Below are 22913 nucleotides of genomic sequence, written 5' to 3'. Positions count from 1 at the left end.
TTTCTCTTCCCCAACGGTAGGGCTGAATGGATCCAGACTTTGGCTTCTCCGTAGGCGTGTGAGATGCCAGCGGGAAGCTCTTATAAAGTCTCGGCTGCCTGGCACAGAGCCCTACCAAACAATAGCCCCCTCTGTGCACATCCCAGCTCCAGGCTCTCATGGGGGCACTGAATAAATTTTTGCCGCCTCTCCCCACCTTCTGCCCCCAAATACCTGCTGCCCAGCAAGGTGCAAAGGCCTTTTCTATAGGGCTAGTTCTGTTTCCACTTGTGGGCTGAGGGTTACAGAGGGTTGCATCCAGCGAAGTGGAAGGAGACTCCCTGAAACCAATAGATCTAAGTTAATCGCAGAATTCTGGAGATAGAAGGGACCCTGAGGACATCTAGACCAACCCCTGCAAATTCCCCTTAATTTCAATGAATGCATTCGGAGTAAGGCAAGCATTTGGCATGAACCTTCATCGTATTTTACAGTTAAAAAGGATCTCTGGCTGGGATACCCAATCTCCTAATGAGAAAGTGGGTGCACTCTGCTCATGCCCTGATAGACACTCTTCTTTTTTCATTCCCTGCTTGGACTCTAGAGTGCAATACTGCAAACAGACCTTTAACCATGAGGATGAGAATCTTAAGCCTATTTTTAAGGGAACGGCTGTATACCTCTGTGGCAGAGCACCTGCTTTGCACGCAGAACATCCCTGGTTTGATCTCTGGCGTTTCGACTTAGGGCTTGGACAACCCCCTTCTCCGAAAACCTGGAGAGCTGCTGCCAGTCAGTGAGGACAATATTGAGCTAAATGGACCACAATGGTCCGACTCACTGTAAGGCAGTCTGTCTATATGTTTCCTCTGTTTGAGTACACACATACACACACCCCTCCATCCCTCATCCAGACAAGCAAGACAAATTGCAGGGGGTTGCGCTAGATGACCCTTGCAGGTCCCTTCCAACGCTACAATTATTTGCTGCTTACTTCAAGAGCGCAGATTGTTGTGCTGTTTTTTAAAGAAATTATATTCAATAAAGTGACAGGTGGAATTACAACTACAGCAGTTTCCTCTCCAGCGTGGCTGCCGTGTAATAGGCAGATATTCGTCTGGTGAAGCCTGCCTCCTCCCCCGCTAATCCTTACATTCAGCAGGATTTGACCTGCTGCTGAATTTCCCTTTGTCTCTCCCCCACTGTCGTTCAAAAGCATGCAATAAAATATGGCAACCTCGTGTTTTGCGGATGTTCTGATCTACACTTAAAGGATAGTCAACCCTTTATTCCAGGAGCCCTCTGAGGAGCGGCAGAAGTCGGGGGGGGGGGGGGGCGAGGAAAGGAGACTTCATTCCTCCAGCCAAAAGCTTTCTGGCTTGCGGCCGACTCTCTCAGGTTCCACCACCTGACATGCTGGGAAGAAAAGGCCCTTTTGAAAGAGAGGCCGAGGCTCTCCCCCGATAACCTCGCTGTTGAAAACGGAGCGGACCGAGGCACAGACGAGGCCCTGTTTTCGGGAGAAACTGCCGCATCACTCGATCGGCTCGGAAAACTTCCAAGCGAAAGGCCTTGGCTCTCAGGGAGGGTGGCGGGGTGGAAAGAGCCTGATTTCGGAGGCACATAAAAGCAAGATTGTTTACAAGCTGATGCACCCCAATCACAGCGATAGGGCAGCGAAGGAGAAGTGGACGGCGGGAGATGAAAATCATTTGGCTCCCCTTGGCAAGGTGGGAGGACAAAGGACAATGCCTCCCAGGCTCAGAGAAAAGGGGACGGGGAGGCCTTGAGGGCACTGCATGCTTTAACTTGTTGGTCGCCGTCTTGAGCCGCATCGAGGTACACAGACCACCAGTGGTCTGACTCGGAAGTTTCCTGTTTTATATCAGAACCATGAGGACTAGAATTTTCCTGAGTATTGTAGCTCTGTAAACTACAGTTCCCAGGATTTTTGGGGAGGGTGCTTTAAATGTACAGAGCATACACAGTTGGGAGGCTCTTCCTGTTGTATTCCTCTTTGGAAAGTTCCCTAGGCAAGAACCCTAGGCACTTCCATTGTTGCTGCGCTACAACTCCCGCCAAGGACTGGCCATGCTGACCACTTATAGCTCAGCAGCACATTGCATGCTGCAGGTGTCCCGCAACCTTGGTAGAAACATTATTTATAACAATAAAAAAATTAAGTTGTAATACCATTAATTAATATTAAATAACATGTCCTAAATGGAGCTTGCAGTTGTGAAGGTGCAAGAAGGTGCAGTTGTGTAAGGTTTGATCCAGATGTAAAAGAATCAATTTGTTAGGTCAAGGGTGTCATTACCCAGAATCCCGTGCGCTACTCCCCCATAATGCCTCACGCTCAGACCTCCTTTGCGCGTCTTCATTTAAAGGCCACTATCCCAGAATCCCTTGCGGCACTGCTGCTTTCCATTCATTCTGCCTCCTGCGAGGAGTGTTTGGACGGACGTTTGCTTTGGCCAATCGCCACCCAGATCTTCGGCGTTCCTTCACGCGTGCAGCTATTAGAGGGCTCAGTCATTATTTTGAATGGCAAGAATACGGCCCGCCTTCCAATAGTAAAGTGACGTGAGACGCCTCAGGCGGGGGCAACTCATTTGAGTGACACGGATTTCCCCCAATAAGCCTAAGTGCTGGATCTGACGAAGTGTGCATGCACACGAAAGCTCATACCAAAATAAAAAACTTAGTTGGTCTTTAAGGCGCTACTGAAGGAATTTTTTTTATTTCGCTGGTGGTTTGTTCGTTTTAAAAAGCACGAAGTACAGCCAATTAGAAGGTAGAGAGTGGGACGCTATTTCCCGCCCCCTGCAAGCCCCGCCCATCTCCCCTGCCGAATACTAATAGGCGGTTCTTGTCTGAGACGGGAAGCCTCAGCCAATGGGCACCTGCTGCCGTTTCTGTATTCCCTCAGGTGGCCAGCGAATGAAATTAAAGCCCGGCCGCCTTGAGGCTCGCAGCCAATAGAAAGGCTGTTTGGCACCGAGCTGAGTGGCAAGCAGCCCTAGCCAATAGTTAGTTGGATATCTTGGAGAATGATAGGTATACCTTAGCCAATAGACGCTGGCCGGTGGGAGGCTCACCCAGCTGACTACATCTCTCCTCCTGGCTCTGCTTGGCAAAGCACCAAATAGACAGCGGATGAGGAGGGCGCGAGCCATTTGAGCGGCAGGCCTCCCAGCCAGTAGGGCTGCCCAGCGAGCGGAACGATTGTGCCCCGCCCCCGACGAGGACCGAGTTTGGGGAGGGCGGAACGTACTCTTTGACTGATAGCCGCTTTTGCCCAATGGCGGGCGGGGAGACCGGGAGCCTCTCTTGACCGACGTCCCGTTCGCCCAATGGAGCGCCAGGCAACCGGGAGGTCACCCTCAGAGCGGCAACCAGCCTCGCCAATGAGGGGACCCGGGGCCGGGCCGGAGCGGAGAAGCAGGAAGCGGTCGAGGAGGCGGAGGCCGCCCCGCAGTCGGGAGAGGGACCTGGCGGGGAGCCTGCGGAGCCGCTGGGCGAGCTGCCCCTCTCCGAGGCGGACACGACACCGGGGCGCTCCAGGGAGCCGGAGCCGAGCAGGTAGGCCCGAAAGCCCTTCCCCTTTAAGGGGGTGGGGCCTCGCCAGGCCCCGCCCACGAGGCCTCGATTAAAGGGGTGGGGGCGCGGAGGGAGATTTATTAGGGGGGGCGACCTCAAAATGGGGTGGGCTTCTGCATTGATGGGGTTGTGGAGGAGTAATGGGGAGGAGGGTCTGGCGCTACAGGGATGGGAGGGGAAGGAGGAATATTTCACCATAAATGGATGGGGGGTTCTCAAAATCAGGGATTGGGGGACAAGGCCCCCCCCACCAAGGGGGTTACAAGTGGGGGAGGTACAGAATAGGCTGGCGGTTTTCATCCCTCAGTGGATATTAGCTTAAATAAACTGGGGAGGTTCTGGTATTGGGGGGGGCATTTCAGTCCTGCTTTGAGGGGGTAGGAAATTGTGTGTGGAGGGGGTGCAGGCTGACGGTTCCTCCTCCCTCCTGCAAAAATAGAGAAAAAGAGCAACACCCCAACATGGGATGGATTGGGGGGGGTGTTGAAGACTTAAAATGTGGGAAGGGATGACCCCCAACAAAGCCCTCTGGGGAGCCCAAAGAGGGAAGTCAGAATAACATGGGGCTTCGCCTCTTTTCAGTGCATCTCGGTGTAAATAGATCCTGGGAGGGGGCACCTCAAAATGGTGTGGGACTGGTCCACTTCAGTCCTGTTTTGAAAGAGGAGGAAGTGAGGAGGAGGATGGTGGTTTCTTCTGTTTCCTACTCACAAAAACAAACTTGGGATGGAATGGCGCTCACGATGGTTGGAAGGGTCCGTTTCAATGTTGCTTTGAGAGGTCAAGCAGATTTTTTGGCGGGGGGGTGAAAGGAAGGGAGATGGGTGCTGTCCTCCCCCCCCAACTCCAAAAATCCATGTATCTCAACAGAAACCTGGAACTGCGAGGAGTGGGGAGGGTCTCAGACTGGAGGAGATGGGGGCATCTGAGTTCTGCTTTGAGAGGAAAGGAAGATGGGTGCTCCCTCCTGAAAAACCTGGGATGGTGGGGTTGTGCATGAAAATAATATTGAGAGCATGGGGAGATTGGTGCTCCCCTTCACACTGGCGAGGTGAGATCTAAAAAATGCAGGGAGAGAAAGGAGTCCATCTCAAAACTCCTTTGAGAAGGCAGGGACAATATGAGGTTGCATATAGAACACGCATGTCCAAAGTTGGTTTCGGGGGCCTAATCCGGCCTGCCGGTTGGTTTATTTCCTAAAATCCTAAAAAAAACCTCAACAACCTCAACCCTAAAAAAGCTCAACAACTTTGGTTGGCCCTCATGGCCCTTCACTTCATCAAATATGGCCCTTTTTCACCACTGATATAGAGTATCTCAACATTAAAATAGAATGGGGTTGCGGGGGGGGGGGAATAGGGAGAAGGATGCAGCTCAGTCCTGATTTGAAGGCATAGTGAAGGAATATGGGGGGGGAACCTGGGATTTCTCTCTCCCTATATGTATTAAAGAAATTGAGGGGGGTGCATAAGTTAGTGATAGAGCACACGCTTTGCATGCAGAAGGTCCCAGGATAAATAAACATTTTAGGGGAGCAAAGTAGACTTGAGAAAGCAATGCCAGATTTCAACCCTTTTAAATAAGTTAAACATTTTCAGGGGTTTGACCTGTTTCCCCCCCTTCTCTTCAACCCTCCCCCCCCAGCAAAAGTAGAAAAAAACAATCCTGGGAGAGTAAAAGGGGATGGACAGCAATTTCCAGATCCCTTCTTTTCTCTGCTCCCCCCCCCAAAAAAAAAATCTGAGGAAAATTTTAATATTGCCACACACAAATATATATAAAGCATATAGTTTATTGAGAGGGGTGAACAATTTTATTCTCAGATTGGGGGTTGGGTGAAAGAAAATTTGTCCTCCCAAGATACACAACATTTGTGATGGGGTGTTTTGTTTTGTTTTTTTGAGGAGGTGAGACTTCCTTCTCCTAGGATTTCGTGGAGGTGGAAGAGTAGAAATCTTTAGAGGTTTGCCATCACCCCTTATTGAATTGTATACAGTGGTACCTCGGTTTATGAACACAATTGGTTCCGGAAGTCTGTTCATAAACTGAAGCGTTCATAAACTGAAGCAAACTTTCCCATTGAAAGTAATGGAAAGTGGATTAATCTGTTCCAGACAGTCCGCAGAGTACTTAAACTGAAGCGTTCATAAACTGAAGCGAACTTTCCCATTGAAAGTAATGGAAAGTGGATTAATCCGTTCCAGACGGGTCCGCAGAGTACTCAACCTGAAGTGTACTTAACCCGAAGCATGGGTGTAATTGGTTCCAGAAGTCTGTTCATGAACTGAAGTGTTCATAAACTGAAGCGAACTTTCCCATTGAAAGTAATGGAAAGTGAATTAATCCGTTCCAGATGGGTCTGCAGTGTTCGTAAACCGAAAATTCGTAAACCGAGGTGTTCATAAACCGAGGTTCCACTGTATCTCACTACCAGCCAATTGATACCTAAAACCTGAAAAATCAATCAATTCACTGTGTAAATAAATATCGGGTTGTTGCTGTTTGCCTGTTTGTGGACAGTTTGTGTTTACAGACTGTTGAGTAGGCAGAACCTTCCCCCTCCCTCCAAACTGAAAATAAATCCTGGAAAAAAGCAGGAAAATATTTCCTTAATTGTGGTTTTGCGTTTGTTTTTTTGTTTGCCTTTTGAACGGAGTTATGCTGAGCCCTGGTGGCATTTGGAGAAGTGTTCTGATTTTGGAGCTTCTCCCCACCCCTACCCCCAGTCTCCAAATATTCATGGATAGAGGCATACAGTAGTAGGTGTGAGGGGGTTAATCAAATATTAGTTTGCTGTTATGCATTTAAAACCTTTTGATTCCATTTTCCCAGGGCTCAGAGCAGGAGTATGAAGGGGATATTTTTCTGCAAAAGAGAGGCAGCTCCCCAATGGGCTTTGAGGGGGGTTCGGCCCAAGAGTCTGCTGTAGCTTTGCTTGGCGTTTTACCCATCCCATCCCCTCCAGTGCCTAAGAGATTATAGGACTTTTCCCAAGTCCTGCATGGCAGTGATGATGGGAAGTGCTACGTCAGGGTCTGGGGGACCCGTGGTGCTCCAGGTGTTGTCAGTCTCCCCCAAATCCCAATAGCTAGTAGTGTGGCTATTTCAGCAACATCTGGAGGGCTGGAGATCTTCTAAAACTTCCCACTAGGTCTTGGAGGGTGGACAGCCTTGAGTTAAAATGCCAATTTGGCCATCAATGTTTTTGAGTTGCGTTGGACACCATTAATTCTGTTTCCCAAATTCCCAGCGGGGTCGTGTATGCTTTTAAATGGGTGCCAGTAATTTCTGTGAACCGGCATTCCTGACCAGAGCATGGGTGCTGACATTCAGGAATTGAAATCATGCTAATGGAAGAGCAATGAAAATGGCAGGGTGGAGGGGGCTGAGAACCAAGAACCCAAAAGATAGTTACATGTCAGGAAGAAAGTAAGGCTCCTCCTTGAGATGCTAGCTTTCTTCTTTCAGGGATTTTTGTTATGTCACTTTCCATCAGCATCTTGAAATCATACAGTCCAGGACAGGTGTTGTCACTTGGTTCTCCCTGTTTCGTATCCTGGCCTTGTTTGTTTCGTTTACCCTGAGAGTAGATGCTAGCCAGATAACGTAGATTTTTAATGCTTCGCAGGTTCCCTGTCTGTCTGCCCACTATGCTAATGTGGAGACCCTTGAAACGCAACACCAAGCCTGCCAAATATATATATTTTTAATTTTCTGTTTTCTCCCTTTACAAAATTGCACTTTTCCTGGCCTTCCTTTCCTTCCCCACTTGGGTGTCTCTGTGGAAGTTAGCAGATGGTCAAGGCTTAAGTCTCTTAAAGACAACTGGAATTTAATCGCGTGCCGTGCCAGACTTCAGCTGAAGGCCCCAGCAGACGGGTTTTTAATCCGAAATATTAAAATGGTTCAGGTTGGGGGTGCAGGGGCATAGGACGGAATGGAAAAGGGGGGGTTCTAGATTGAACCTCCAGGATACAGATTTTGAGACCTGGGCAGCAGAGTGCAAGACTGGGTTGTGTTAAGTTAGGAGCTGTCTGATCTCAGCTGCCTCTTCCGTCTCCCTTAGAGGTGTGGGGTTTGGTGGTTGGGGATGGGGATGGGGCGGGCGGGGGTCTGCTTGCCCCAACAGCATCATATTAGGACCACCTGATCCCTTTGATCAGTCTCTGAGGGAGAGTCACTGTTTGTGGTTCTCATTACTTGGGTGCCTCTCAGGAGCCATGCATTCAGCGCAGTGGGCTTGATTGTGTGGAAGTCGCTTTAGACAGGCCGTCTTCTACCCATTGAACCACTGGCACTAACATAAGACTTTAAAAAATTGCAGCAGGCTTTTTAATGGAACTCTGACTTTTTATAGTTTTAACTTGTTTTGGCTTCATTGCCTGGAGACGACTGTATTCAAGCGGGATATAAATTGTCGAAATGAATAATAAATAATCATCTAAATCAGTGTCCATCTACCTTGTCAGACTACAACTCCCATCATGTCTGGCCCGCATAGTTAGGGATGATGGAAATTGTAGTCCCAACAACATCTGGGGACCACGGTTGAAGATCACTGATCTGAATAATCTTCAAGTGTGCCTTTCTGCACACTGTGGTTGCCTTCTATACCAGGGTGGGAAACTGCTTTTGTGCCCCTCCACTGAATGTTGTTGGGACTCCCAAATCCCATCAGCCCCAGAAAGCAACATCTCCAGAGGTGAAGGATGTCCTGCCTAGAGATGCCACTGGGATCGATCTCATAGACATCTACATGCAAGGTGGTCGCTCTCCCACAGGGCTTCTCCTGAAGATGAAGTAAGATTCTAGTCCTCAGGGTTGTGAATGAATGGCTGGCTTTAAATTGTACTTTAGGAAGTTGCCTTACTGCAGAAGGAGACCTTTAGTCCTTCTAGCTCATGCTGCCTACACGGGCTGGCAGTGCCCCTCCAGGTTTTCTGGCATGGATCTTGCCCACCAATGCCAGGGATTGAACACGGGGCATTTTACCTGAGCTGAGACCTTCCCCTCAGGAGCTCTGCCGCAAATGCCCAGGAGCAGAAATGGGCACCCCAGGTTGTCTCCTGATACACTGCATGTGATCTTTAAAACAGCCTCCTCCCTCCTGAAAACTCCTCTCCACTCCCAAAATGCCGAGGGAGAGACTTAATATGACAGGATGAATTCCTAACAGGTTTTGTAGCTCTTTCCAGCCGATCCTGTGCGCTGCAAAGCTCTTGCAGAACGACTTTCCCTGCCTCTGACTCTGCCCCTTTTTGCAGCCAGGGCTGAGGCAGGCATGGCGGCCTCCTTGCCAGGCCTCCGTCCCAGGCCTTGTTTGTTGTTTTTTGTCCATTCCCCAAGCCTCGCCTGGCGTGTTGCATCTTGCTTCATGAGCTGAGGAGATGAAAAAGCTGGGCTTGTCCATCTGTCACTGCCTCCCGGGCCAGGCGATCAGTGTTGGTTGTGTGTTTAAATCCTTTAAAGGGTGGGGGGGAGAGAAATCTAAATCTATTTCCATCGTTGGCATGTTTTCTCTGGAGTAAGCTTGGTGGTAGTGTACCTGCTTGGGATGCAGAAGGACTCGGGCTCAATCCCCAAAGGCGTCTCCAGGCTGGGCTGGAAGAGACTCCCTGTCTGAAATCCTGGGGAGCCACTGCCAGTCAGTGTAGACTATACTGGGCCAGGTCTGACTCAGTAAAAGGCAGCTTCATGTGTCCCTGTTTAAACCAGTCCTTTGTTCAGAACCATGAGGACTGGAAGCTTACTGGAATCTTTTGGGGAAGGACAGTAGCACAGTGATGGAGCATTGGCCTTTGCTTGCAGAAGTTTCAGTCCAAGGAGGGCTGGGGAGAAACTTCCTGCCTGAAACTCTCAAGAGCTGCTGCCAGTCAGTGTAGACACCACTAAGCTAGGTGGGCCAACGGTCTGACGTGGTCTAAGGCAACTGCCTGTGTGGGTTTTTTTGCACACGTGTAGCCTGAGTGCAAACAACTGCAGCAACAGCAACAACAAAATGGCATTAGGTCTCTGCCCATAAGGAGCTTACAGTCAGAATGAGCAAGGGGGAGGATTTTTATTGGCTTCATATGGGGGGGGTAGGAGGGAGAAAATTGGAGTCTCTGGGGAACCACTGTGGTCTCCCGTTCTCCTGTGCTTTGGGCCAGCTGCTACATATCCTCCATGCTCAGCACCAGAGCCCCACTGCGCACATGCGCCCCATGAGAGTTGAGGCCCATGCTGTGCAGCTGTTCCTAGCAGGTGGGGTGGGAAGCAACAGGCAGTGGAGGGTAGGCCACACAAAGCCTTCCCTTTCCCCAACAAACTCAAAAGGCCGAAAGGAAGCCTTATTAGAAGCTGCCTTCTGGATATATATTGCATTCTCTGCATTAGAGTAAGCCCCCCCCCTTTCATTCAGGAAAAGAATGGCAGCTAATTTGCGATGACAATGCTTCCTTTTGGGTGGGTGGGTGTCCCGCATTTAACCCAACAATGCCTCCATTTAAATCTTAAATCTTTAAGAGGAGGTCCGGCTATTGGAGGCGATGGCTTGGAAGAAGACCCCTTTCCTTTCACAGCCCCTGATTTTTTAAATGCTGATTTTCCTCTATAGGTCTTTAGATATCCTGCTGGAATCTCAAATGGCTGGACCCGGTGGGTTCTTTTCTGCATTAACACCCCCCCCCCCCCCGGTAGCTTCTGAAAAGGGAAGTGGCAAGGTTTATTTCTCTGAGTGATTTCTCTCTCTCTCTCTCTCTCTCTCTCTCTCTCTCTCACACACACACACACCCCCCACACCACACCACATGTGTGCACACACTTTTAACATTACTTTGATTTCCTTGGTTTATTGTTGTGGGAACAGAGGTGTTGCCCCTGTGTCAGTTGCTTGCTATAATTCTGAACTTGTTCTGATTTTGCAGTGTGCTCAGAACATCCAAAAAGCGCATGTGCCTGTGTGTGCATTAAAAGGTCACTGTGGAGGATTGCAGGATTGCTCAACTGGAAGAATTAGCTAGCCAGTGGCTCCCTCCAGATGTCTTGGACTACAACTCCCATCAGCCTCTGCTGCTAATGGGAGTTTTAACCCCTAACATAGAGGCCCAGTGTGTGGCGTAGTGGTTAGAGACTAGGAAACTGGGAGAGACCAGGGTTCGAATCCCCACTCATTGTCGGTAGCCTTGGACCAGTCACTCTCGGCCCAGCCTACCTCACAGGGTAGTTGTGGCGATCACTTGTGACCGAGTCAGATTGTCTTCCATGAACACAGTTTTAGCAGTGTGTCCGTAAGTGACTGTGGAGGCTAATTCTGGATCCACACGTCCTTCCACAGTGAGAGCATAGGTTTCTGGGCAGGAGTTGATCACGGTGAGGGTTTGCCAAGTGTGCCTTTGTCTCAGCTCGTTTCTCCCTTTTGTCCTGAGTTCGTGCTTCTTCAAAGTCCATGACACCTAGGATCGATCACAGCTGTGTGATCTTATACTAATTGCAGGATAAACATGTTTTTAAAAAATAGATTTACGTAAGTTCTGCAAAGTGGGAATCAAGCCCCCCCGGCTGTTTAATGATGAGTTAGCCTGGCTTTTTAATTTGCTGAATGATAACAGTGAGGTTTGAAGAGACATTAGTCTGCTTCCAGTGCCTGTACTAGAGGTGCCTTCTGGAGATACTGAAGGAACTGTAAAGGGGTTTTGAAACTGGGATAAAAGCCACCAGCCCTTGTTAAAAGAGAAGATGGCTGCTTTCATTCCCTTTTGCAGTAATGCGCCAGATAGTTTGGAACAGGTGCTCTGAGCTCAGGCTTCCAAGGAAGGTTAAAAATAATAAGAAAAAAAGGTTTCTTTGGCTATGTTAGAAGCAAGAGGAACAAGCAAGTGGTAGGTCCTCTACATGGAAAAGACAGAAAAATGCTACTGGGTGACAGAGAGAAGGCAGAAGTGCTCAATGCCTACTTTGCCTTTGTCTTCACCCAAAAAGAAAGCAATGCCCAACCTGGTAAAAATAAAATAATCAATGGAAGATAGGAGGAGCAGTCCAAACTCATCTCTTTCTTTTTTTTGATAGAATTACAAGCTTGGTGGATCAGGGGGATGCTGTGAACGTAGTATATCTTGATTTCAGTAAGGCTTTTTATGAAGTCTGCCATAATATTCTTGCGGAGAAGCTGGTAAAATGTGGGCTGCATGAGACAAACTTAGTTGGTCTCTAAGGTGCTACTGGAAGGATTTTTTTTATTTTGTTTCGACTATGGGAGACCAAACATGGCTACCTACCTGTAACAAATACAAAAGTTACCTTTGTGTGTGCACAGACTCACACACTACCATCCAGGAATTATCAGAATCTTAAGGATCCAGTCCAGCTATGAATATTATTTTCACAACAACCCTGTCGGTAGGTTAAGCTGAAGGAGAGTGACTGGCCTGAATTTCTTGGCCCTTGCCTGGGGCAGGTTACTAATTTACTATAGTGAATTCACCGTAAGGTGAATTTGGGTGGGGGGCAGAGTCGGACTTTCTGTACAAGTGTCCTAGTTTTGTACAACTGTGTTCAAAACACTTAACATTACACCAGCCTTGAAAGGTAGGGCAGCCCTGTTTCTTCTTTCCCACCCCCCATTCCTCACAAGGGGGCTCACTGAATTATTTTTTTGGGGGGGGGGCGAGGTGATGTAATCTAAGAAGTGTGCATGCACACGAAAGCTCATACCAATAACAAACTTAGTTGGTCTCTAAGGTGCTACTGGAAGGATTTTTTGGTTTTGTTTCGACTACGGCAGACCAACACGGCTACCTCCCTGTAACTATGCAAATGCTAGATTGGAAAGCATGTATTTCACCTAGGCCTAAAACCCTTTGTTTTCTTGGAGGCCCAGTCCTGGTGGACCCATTGCTCTGACAAAACCACCAAATGCTTCTGAATGCCTCTTGCTGAAAATCACAGGAGGGGAGAGTTGTGCTCGGGTCTTCACAGGCTTCCTGCTGTGGCATCCAGTTGACCACTGCACGAACAGGATGCTGGACTAGGCGGGCCCCCTCTGGCCCGATCCAACAAGACTATTTGTGTAGAATCTCCAGGTCCAGAAGCGGTCTATCTAGATTCCTAGGTTCATCGGGGCATTTGGCTGCTGTGAAAACAGGGTGCTGAGCTAGAAAGGGCCCCCTTTGGCCTGATCCAGCAGCCAGGCCCTTCTGTTAATGCTAGTTGCCAACCAGGGTCTTGAGGGTGGCGGCTGTGATTGCTGCCCCCCTCCTCAGTGAATTGTGCAGACCTGCAAGGCCTTTTCCTCCCTCCCCCGCAAAGGTGTCTAAATCTATGCCAAATTCCTCGGGCTTCTGGCCTGGCCGCATGGCGGGAGCCCTACCTGCTAGTTATGGAGCGCGGCTGGTGGAGGAGGAGAATGTGCCGTAGCAAAGGTAGGCCTGGCGCCTGCTCCCTTGCTCAGCTCCCATGGGAATTTGGTGCTTGTTTTGCTCGATTCCCCCCGCCCCCCCGCCGGCATCCCTCCCATCGCAGCTGTCCCTGTCGACCCTGACCTCATGAGCTCACGCTGGGAAGCCGAACTCAGCGGCCTGCCCCCTTGCGCTTGAGAAGCAGCCGCTGGCTCCCCTGCCTGTCGCCAGAAACCGGAGGCCCACTTCCACCGCCCTCCCCCACCTCTCTGTTCCTGCTTGGTTCCTTTTCTCCCTCGGCTCCTCCGTCCCACTGCTCCAGGAAAACCTCCGTAAGGTTAGTGCTGCCTTTTTAACAGGTTCCTCCTGCTCTGTCACTTGACCAGGGAGGAACCACCAAACACGCCCTTTCTCTCTCCCCCTCCCCACCGCCAATTTCCAGGTGCTCCTTGGGAGCTTCGCAGGGTGGGGGGCATGCCAAGCAGATCTTCCCATTACTCTCCCCCACCAACCTCCTGTGGGGCGGAGTAGTATCTGCCCCGCATACTCCTTAGGGCCCTTCTTGCTTTCCCCCTATTGCAGCGAGAAGTTTTTAGTGTTTAACGTTGCCTGGCTCAATGTTGTGTCTGTGTGCTTCTGAAACCTGAGTGTGCGTTGGAAACTAGACCTAAATAGAGACCTGCTTCCAGCCAGCATCCTGTTTGAAACAGCGACTGCAATACATTCAAAGCACATGGAATGCGCATCTCTCCCCCCCCCCCAAGCTGCCCACCCTCCAGTTCTGGAAGTGGAAGTTAACTGATAACCCACAAGGTAGATGTTTGGAGATGGATATTTAGGGGGCAATGATAAGGTCCAGGCCTCTCCCCAGGACCATATCATGGGAGAACTAGGGTGGTAGAGAACAAATGCTCGCCCAAGGTTAAATTTCTCTTTTTAGACCCACACCTGCTCACTGTTCACCATTGGTTTGCAAAGAACCATTGGCTCATGAACAACCCCTCTTTTACCTGGCGTCCTCAACATGGCGCAGTCTCTAGGGACCTGTACCACATTACTTTTATTTAATTTGTTAATCAGTTTCTATACTGCCCTTCATCCTAGGATCACAGGGCAGTTTACAATAGAAAAACACAAAAAATACAAAACGCAGTAACAAACAAAAACAATACACCCCCTCCCTAGTTAAAAAGGCCATAGATTTTTTTAAATTAAATTTCTATACCATACTTTCCTCACGGTGCAGAATGCATGGCCTTTAGCTGTACTGAGTTGTGTGTTGTTGGTGGGGACACAATTTATGTTTTTCCTTTGCGAGTGCTGGCTGGCAATTCCATGTTGGGGGATGTCAGAAATGGATCTTGGAGGGGGGAGATTTGTGATGTGTTGCTCTTTATAACTCATCTCCCTCTCACTTCTCTCAAGGACCCCACCAAATCATATCCTGCGACGCTGGATATTAACACATTAACTTTATCCCTGCGTCGTAGAATTGTAGGGTTGGGAGAGGGATCCCAAGGGTCATCTATTCCAACACCCTGCAACACAGAGGGCGTTGTTATCATCAAGCAGTCTTCGTGTTTGTGTGAATCTTGAACCTTGTTGCATTTTTTTTTTAATGACAGCATCGGGGTCAGCTAGGATTGCCTCCTTTTATTTTCCCCTTCCTGGCAGAATTCCTGAGCCTTTCAACAGCTATGTAACAGCTTTTCCCAATGCAGAAGAGTTGCAAAGAGGAGTGAACTCCACCTGTTGGATTGTCTCTCTGGGGATGTTCACATTCAGTGAGTGTGCCTGCGTACCAAGGAGTCAACCGGCACACTTGTACAGTTACTCGCATGTAACGCTCTGTGAGTTGAAATAATTTTTTTTTAATGTCCAGTAGCACCTTAGAGACCAACTAAGTTTGTTCTGGGTATAGGCTTTTGTGTGCATGTGTAGCTGTGCACGCAGTAAGCACATGTGAAGACTTGTGCCTGTGTTCAGTGTCATGTGTGAACAAACCTGTGTCACGGGGGGGGGGGAGGGAGACTACCCTCATGCTCAATGAAACAGGTCGCCTGGAAGTGCCCCCAAATCATACCTGGTCTATTCCTCAGGCAGCAAAGCTTTTTGTTTAAAAGGGCTTGCTTTAAAACAGTTTAGTCAGGCTGAAATAGCGGAGGGCGGCCAGGGAGCGGGAGGGCGGCCAGGGAGCGGGAGGGCGGCCATCTTTTCCGCCTCAGCCTTCTTCCCCTTGACACCTTTAACAGCAGCCTGGTTTGCTGCAACATAACCAGGCAAAGAAGCCTTTCCTCCTCCATTTCTACCCAGAGGAAGCATCCCCTGCCAGGCCAGCGGCAAGCCAGCACGAGGGGAGAAGCTTCCTACTCTGGGGCCTGGTCTGGGCCTTGTCCTAGGCCTCCCGTTCCCTTTCACCGCAAGCCACGCTCGCCTGGCCTAGGACAACAGGAGAGGCAGCCGTCCGCCTCTTGTGAAAGCGTTTCCCTCCCCTTCCTTCTCCCCCTCAGAAGCCGATCCCTCGTGTCACGTAGTTATTGGCAAAGCAGCCGTTTCAGTTGGCCTCCGTGACAGACGGGTCTGGGGCCCCCGGGGGGGGGGCATTTCCCCAGTTCATGCCAAGGGAAAGCTTTGTCTGACAGAAAAATGAAACCTATATAACTAGTATGTTCTCTCTCTCATATATATATATATATATACACATACATATACATACATACATACTTGGGTTCCCTCCTCTCCCTTCAGAACTAAATCATATGTGCAGGAACATATCTCTTGTCAGTCAGGAAAGGGAAAGGGAAAGCTGTCTCTCCACCACAACCACCCTCTCTCTGTCTTCAAAATAGCTGTTTCTTGAAATAAACCCCTCAAATTGGAGAAAACCAGAAACTAACTAAAAGAAAATAATAATAAAAAGGCTTCAGCAAAAATGCCACCTCCCTCCTCCACCTCTCTGGCCTCCTGGCTCGAGAAAGATTTCCTCAGTGTCTTGGTCGCTGAAGCATGAAACAGAAGATTTTTTTATAAAAAAAAAATATTTATTGGCTTGTTTATTCGCCGAAGCAATATCTCTGTCCCCACCAAAGCGTGAAGCAAAATAGGCTTTTGTGATTCATTTCTTTGTTGTCTTGCTTTTTTGCCGAGGTGCTGTCAGGTTGAGCAAACCCGTCTCCATCTTGAATTCCTGGCTTTTTTCTCTGAGGCCCATTTATGGTTTCTGTCAGCAACCGTACCATGCTTCAATAACACATCTTCAGGTGTGGTGGTGCCAAGGACTTGGGAGACGGGGATTCAAATCCACATTTGGCCATGGCCAAGTCGCCATCTCTACCTCCCAGGGTTGTACGATTTTAAAAAATGGAGGAAAGGTGCGATAGAAAAGTACATTAAATGCAAGAAGTAATCAAGTCCTTGTTCACTCCATAACAGACTTTACCAGCCCCTCAGGGCCTGCCCCATTCATTCCCTTTGAAAGCAAAATACTCTCCCCCTTGAAAGCTGAACAGTTGTCACGTCACCAGTTAATGGTTTACCGTGAGCGCTGAGATCACTGCCTATACAAGTTTTAATCGGCCATCATGCCTTGTTTTTCTCCAAATAAGCCACATTTGGTAAGCCGTAATAAGCAAACTGCCGCTTCGCACCACAGTTTGTTTTGAATGGCACGCATTACGTGTGAATTCTGCCTCTGAAACTTGCCCGCTTGTCATTTTTTAAAATGTGCGCGTCTTTCCACACACCGAAAGGGTAACGTCCAAGCGCGCAGCTTTTCCCTTTAATTAATTTTAGTTTCTTCAGTGCCGCACTCAAGGGTGTCCCTGCGCAAGGGTGACTTCTGCCAAACTGATAACAGCCACACATGACAGGACAGGCAGCACTGTGATTTGGCTCAACGAAACATGCGCAGATATTAAGAAAGCAGAATTCACATTTCTTTGTGTAGGAAGTTTGAAAGCTGGGAGTACCTGAAGCTCAGTGCTTTTTGCTTATCTGCCTATTAATATATCCTGCATAGTTATTGAAAAGAGGCAGCTCAGAACCATTTATGTGTGTAGAATAGTGGGTAAGAAGGATGAAGACACAGCTCTCAAAACAACCAGCTCTTTATTCCAGCTCTCAGTCCAGACTGAACAGTATCTTAGCCAACTGGCTTATATACTGTAGTACTCAGTAACGTTGCAACAGTAACAAACTTCCCCTAGCTACCCAATCTGTGAACAGCACTCTCAATCCTTCATTTGCATGTTGTGGACCTGAGTGAGAACTGCAGCCACAGTGGGCAGGGTAAGAACTGCAGCCACGGTGGCCAGAAGGAGTACTGCAGTTAACTTAATACATAACAATGTGGTTCTTCCAGCGGTGTCCCATCCAGGCCTAAACTGATGAATACGTACGGTAGCTATTTCTTATTATATCTACTACTGTTATTATTTATTACATTTATCAGTTGATTTATGCAAGGAAAAATTCTCAAAACGATTTGACCAAGATAAAATGCAATAAAAGCATTTTAAAACCAGACAATTTAAAATCAATGGGCAAAATACATAAAATGCTCAAACAGTGGCATATTAATGACAAGTTCTACCCAACCCTACTATAGGAAGCAATTTAATTACAGCTTAGAGAAGGTTTTGGAGCATTCACTGGGTTACCCCAAAACTTCTTAATTGTGTGTTTTTTTAAAAGGCTCTTCAACCAAAAAAGCTTACTACAGCATAGTAGTTTACAAATCACTTAAAAACAAACCCCACACAACAATGTGAAGACAGTCCCTCCCTCAGGCTCACAATCTGGAAAAAGTCACAGCACAAAAGGAAAAGTGGATTGGGAAGGAGGAGAAAATAAGCTCAGGTGCAAGTTTAGTTTACCTGTAGTTACAAGTCTTTATAGTGACCAACTGGGATGGAAAAAGTTCAAGGGAAAGAGGCGCCAAGTGTTGCTGTGCCAATGGAGTGACTCAGTGTCCCCATCTAGCTAGCATGGTGTTTCCTAGGACCATACTTGCCTGGGAACTGGGCATGTCATGTGTCCGGGCGGGTTACAAAGTAGTGGGGAATGTTAAAATTGTCCCATTTTGTGTGTGGGGAGCCTTGTCATAGGTAGAGACGTAAAGAACTTGCTGGCAGGGGTGGGGTGGGGTACACATTTGAATGGAGGATTTTCTCCCAAGCCTTTTTCCTTTTGGAGAAATGGAAATTATTTCGGCTTATGGAATATTTTCTTTTAGAACGGCATTTCCCAAAAATGGGTCTCCAGCTGTTTTGGAGCTACAGCTCCCATCATCCCTAGCTAGCAGGACCAGTGGTCAGGGATTATAGGAATGGTAGGCCATAATATTGAAATGGCCGCATGGGAGAAGTTGTAGGACAGGCATCCCCAAACTTCGGCCCTCCAGATGTTTTGGACTACAATTCCCATCTTCCCCAACCACTGGTCCTGTTAGCTAGAGATCATGGGAGTTGTAGGACAAAACATCTGGAGGGCCGCAGTTTGGGGATGCCTGTTGTAGGATGTAGACCTAAAGTTTACAGCATGCTATATGCTGAAAGAAAACTACTGTATATTCCTGCGTATAAGACTACTTTTTAACCCAGGAAAATCGTCTCAAAAGTCAGGGGTCGTCTTATACAACGGGTCGTATTTCTTATACGACGAGTATATCCCAAACTCTATATTTTAACTGGAAAAGTTGGGGGTCGTCTTATACGCCCAGTTGTCTTATACGCCGGAATAGGTACATGAAAATGATGTACGGATGGTATTTAACTCCAAGTAGATTGGCAAAAATGGGTAAATCAAAATCAAACACATGCTGGAAATGTAAAGAAAAAGAAGGTACTTCCTACCATATGTGGTGTTCCTGTAAGAAAGGAAAAGCTTTATGGGAAATTATTTATAAGGAATTGGAGAAAATGTTTAAAGATCTTTAAGAAAACAAAAAAATTAACCCAGAAGCTTTTCGCCTAGGGATTCTAAATACTGAGATCCCAAAAGACCAAAAAAACAATTGTTTATGTATGCTGCAACTGCAGGTAGAGTGGCTTTTGCCCAGAGATGAAAATAAGATGTAGTAGGAACCAAGGAAGAGTTGCTAATTAAATTAATGGATTATGCCGAAATGGCAAGGTTAATGGGTGTAATAAGAAACCAAGAAGAAGAAGAAGAAAATTTTAAAGATTGGAGGAAATTTGTGGAATATTTGAAAAACATGCAAAGAAGTTCATTGGCAGGGTTAACGTAAAACAAGCAGTTAAACATACTATTAAAAGGAACTAAATAATAACTTAAAAATGGAGTCATGTGGAAAATGCAGTATGAAAATTGAAACTAAAAAGAAACCACAAGGGGGGGGGGAGAGGGAAGTAAAATATATGTGTACTAGAAATGTATGTGATTTGTGTTTTTGTAATTTGTATGTCTATAAATCTTAGGGGGGGATTATTTATTTATTTATTGAAAAGGAATTGTAGTTCAAAAAACAGCTGGAGACCCAAGTTTGGGAAATAATGTTTTTAGACAATACTACTGAGCTAGATGGACCCAAGTCTCTGAACATGAGAGCTACCCTGTTTCTCATATTTTAAGACATACCCATAAAATAAGCCATAGCATTCAAGGAATATAAACCATACCCCGAAAATAAGACATAGTGATAGGCGCAGCAGCAATGCCGGCCGCGGCAGGAGGAGGAGGAAAAAAATAAGACATCCCTTGAAAATAAGCCATAGTGGGGTTTTTTTGAGGAAAAAATAAATATAAGACGTGTATGATATGAGAAACACGGGTACCTGTCTTTCTACGAAAGAGCAACTGTTTTCCTTTCCCTCCTTGCCTTCCAGAGCTTTCTGAATCCTTCGCCATGGGGGACATGAAAACCCCAGATTTTGACGACCTCCTGGCGGCTTTTGACATTCCCGACATCGACACCAACGAGGCCATCCACGAGGAGGCAGAGGCACACATCAAGCCCATCCCTGTGGAGGCGGTGGTCCCTGAGCACGTCCTCCCTCACGCTGACATCACCACAGTCAGCGTCATAGTGAAGAATACCGTCTGCCCCGAGCAGCTGGAGGCTGTGGACGGACGCGTCAAAGACAGCCACGTTGTCGGGCCACGCCTGCTGCAGAACGGCTTCTCTGCCCCTGAGGCGCTCCATTCCTCCCCCACTCGCCCCACAGAAGGGGTGGCCACCGCCAACGGAGAGTGTTGGACCCCGAAAGAAAAGGGGGCCAAAAGCCTCGACATCTTTTCCCATTTCAGCCCCGACCCTCCTGAGGACGGTGAGGCCAACCTCATCGACCAGCCGCGAGAATGCAAGCCCAAGGAGAAGGGTCCCCTCTCCCCGCCCCACGTGCTTTCTTCGGTCCCCCCGCTGGAGTGCCACGAGCCGTCGGCAGGGGAGGCCTCAGGGCCCCTCCCTCCAACATTCCCACAGTCCTTTGAAGGATGCCCAGCCGGTGGAGGTGTGGGCCTCCCTCCAACCCCTGCTGTTCCCCAGGTGCCCCCAGTCATCAAGCAGGAGTCCGATTGCGAGACGCCCTGCCGGGGGGCCAGTCCACTGGGCCGCCCGAAGCCCAGTTCTGTTTGCTACCCTACAGACGGTTCCCCCATAGCGCCCTGGCCAGGCTCAGACGCAAACCTCTGCGTCAGGTCCCGCGGCACCCCAGAAGTCAAGCACTCTCCCTCCAGCCCTGGGGACTCACTCTTCAAAAGCTCTCCTCCGGAGGCAGAAGCAAGCCCCGGGCCCTCCACCTCCCCCAAACATTCCAGCAGTGGGACCCTGAAGGAGGAGCCCATCGAGAAGCCTGTGCAGTGCCCGCCAGATGCGTCCAGTGAGGAAGAGGACGAGGACGAGAGTGCTGGTTCTCCCTCGTCCAATTCTTCGCGGCCCCTGAAAGTGAGGATCAAGACCATCAAGACTCCGACCGGAAGCATCACCAGGACGGTCACCAGGGTCTCCTCTGACACAGAGCCAGGAGCCGCCAAGCCACCTTCGGACCACGACTCACAAGAGGCTGCTTCCGCCGAGGAAGCCGTGTCCCAGGCCTCTGCGGAAAAGGAAGGAGGCGCCACGGAGCCCCCCAGCCCCAAAACGGTGGCCGCCAGCCCCGCGAAGGTTGCAGAGGGGCCCAAAGTGGTCAGCGTGCAGCTGGGAGACGGGACCAAGATCAAAGGAACGGTGCTGCCTGTCTCCACCATCCAGAACGCCAGCAGCGCCATGCTGATGGCTGCCAGCGTGGCCCAGCAGAAGGCAGTGGTGCTGCCCAGCAAGGCCGTGGCCAAGAACATTGTCAGCCTGGTGCCGCAGGCCCTCCCCAAGGCTGGCGTCGTGGCAGCAGCGGCCCAGGCGGGCGGGGCCAGCCAGAAGGTCAACGGCACCACAGTGGTGGTGATGCAGCAGTCGCAGAAGTCCTCGCCCACCGTGGCTGGCACAGTCATCTCCCGCAGCCAGTCCAGCCTGGTGGAGGCCTTCAACAAGATCCTGAACAGCAAGAATCTGCTGCCCATGTACAAGCCCAACCTGGCGCCCCCGGCGGACTCCAGCCTGACCCTCCCGCCGCTCGGGTACCGGTGCCTGGAGTGCGGAGACGCCTTCGCCCTGGAGAAGAGCCTAGCGCGACACTACGATCGGCGCAGCATGCGCATCGAAGTGACCTGCAACCACTGCACCAAGCGCCTGGTCTTCTTCAACAAGTGCAGCCTGCTCCTCCACGCCCGCGAGCACAAGGACAAGGGCCTGGTCATGCAGTGTTCCCACCTGGTTATGCGCCCCATCGCGCTGGACCAGATGATCGGGCAGCCCGACATCACCCCGCTGGCCTCCCTGGCCTCCCTGAACGCCAGCAAGGCCGCGGCCACCATCGCCCAGGAAGGCACGGCCAGCGGGGCAGCCACGCACGACCCGCCCGTCCTCCCCTTGAATGGCAGCACCGAGCAGGCCGCCACCAACTCCTGCCAGTGCCTGGAGTGCAAGGAGCCCTGCAAGGACAAAGCCGGCCTCGCAGCCCACTTCCAGCAAGCCACAGCCTCCGCCTCCACCTCCACGGTGAGGGCGCTAGCAACGCTGTCAGGGTGGTATTCTGTTACTATTATTGGCATTTCATAGAATCATAGAGTTGGAAGGGACCCCGAGAGTCATCCAGTCCAGCCCCTTGCAATGTAGGAATCACAGCTAAAGCATCCATGACAGATGGCCACCCACCCTCAGCTTAAAAACCTGCAAGGAAGGAAAGTCCACAACCTTCCAAGGGAGACCTTTAAACTGTCAAACAGCTGTCACTGTCATTAAGTTCTTCCAAATTTTTAGTCAGAATCTCCTTTCTTCCAACTTGAAGCCATTGGTTTGAGTCCTGCCCCCTAGAGCAGGAGAAAACAAGCTTGCTCCCTCTTCCATGTAATAGCCCTTATGACATTTATGTGTTGCATTTTGATCCCACCTTTCCCTCCAAGGAGCGCAAGATGGTGTATGTGGGTTCCCCTCCCCCAATCTTCTCACAACAACCCCGGGAGGTAGGTCAGGTTAAGAGTCTTCCTCCCCATTTCAGCTGAGTATTGTCCTCACTTACTGAAGAAGAAGAGTTTGGATTTGATATCCCACTTTATCACTACCCAAAGGAGTCTCAAAGCGGCTAACATTCTCCTTTCCCTTCCTCCCCCACAACAGACACCCTGTGAGGTGGGTGGGGCTAAGAGACTTCAGAGAAGTGTGACTAGCGAACCCGGTTCCCCAGATTAGGAGTCTACCGCTCTTAACCACTACACCACACTGGCTCTCTGGAAGCGGCTCTGCAGGGTTTCAGGCAGAGAGCAGTCCTAGACCTACCTGGAGGCAACAAGGTGCTCTGCCACTGAGCTGCCATTCTTTCATTGGCAAAGACCTGATTCCAGGGCACAGTTTCTGCGGTTCCTTGCCAGTGGCAGAGTTAGCACTCGTTACACCTTCCCTCCCTC

The 22913-nt window shown here is 49.4% G+C and overlaps 1 protein-coding gene across 2 annotated transcripts in view; it reads left to right on the top strand.

The window, feature by feature from the left end:
* The first annotated feature begins 3378 nt into the window (after positions 1-3378).
* Positions 3379-22913, top strand: part of ZNF687 (zinc finger protein 687) — a 30104-nt gene continuing 10569 nt past the window's right edge. Inside the window, exons 1-2 of one of the 2 annotated variants that reach the window (XM_035098942.2) lie at positions 3379-3564; positions 19802-22008. In XM_035098942.2, coding sequence (XP_034954833.2) covers positions 3390-3564; positions 19802-22008 — 2382 coding nt within the window. In that variant the 5' untranslated portion in view covers positions 3379-3389. Of the gene's footprint in view, positions 3565-10339; positions 13294-19801; positions 22009-22913 lie in introns of those variants that run through there. The other variant, XM_035098943.2, reaches the window with a different exon arrangement.

The sequence above is a fragment of the Zootoca vivipara genome, chromosome 17 (assembly GCF_963506605.1).
Source record: "Zootoca vivipara chromosome 17, rZooViv1.1, whole genome shotgun sequence".
NCBI classification, from domain to species: Eukaryota; Metazoa; Chordata; class Lepidosauria; order Squamata; family Lacertidae; genus Zootoca; species Zootoca vivipara.
This window is presented reverse-complemented; position numbering and strand designations above follow the sequence as displayed.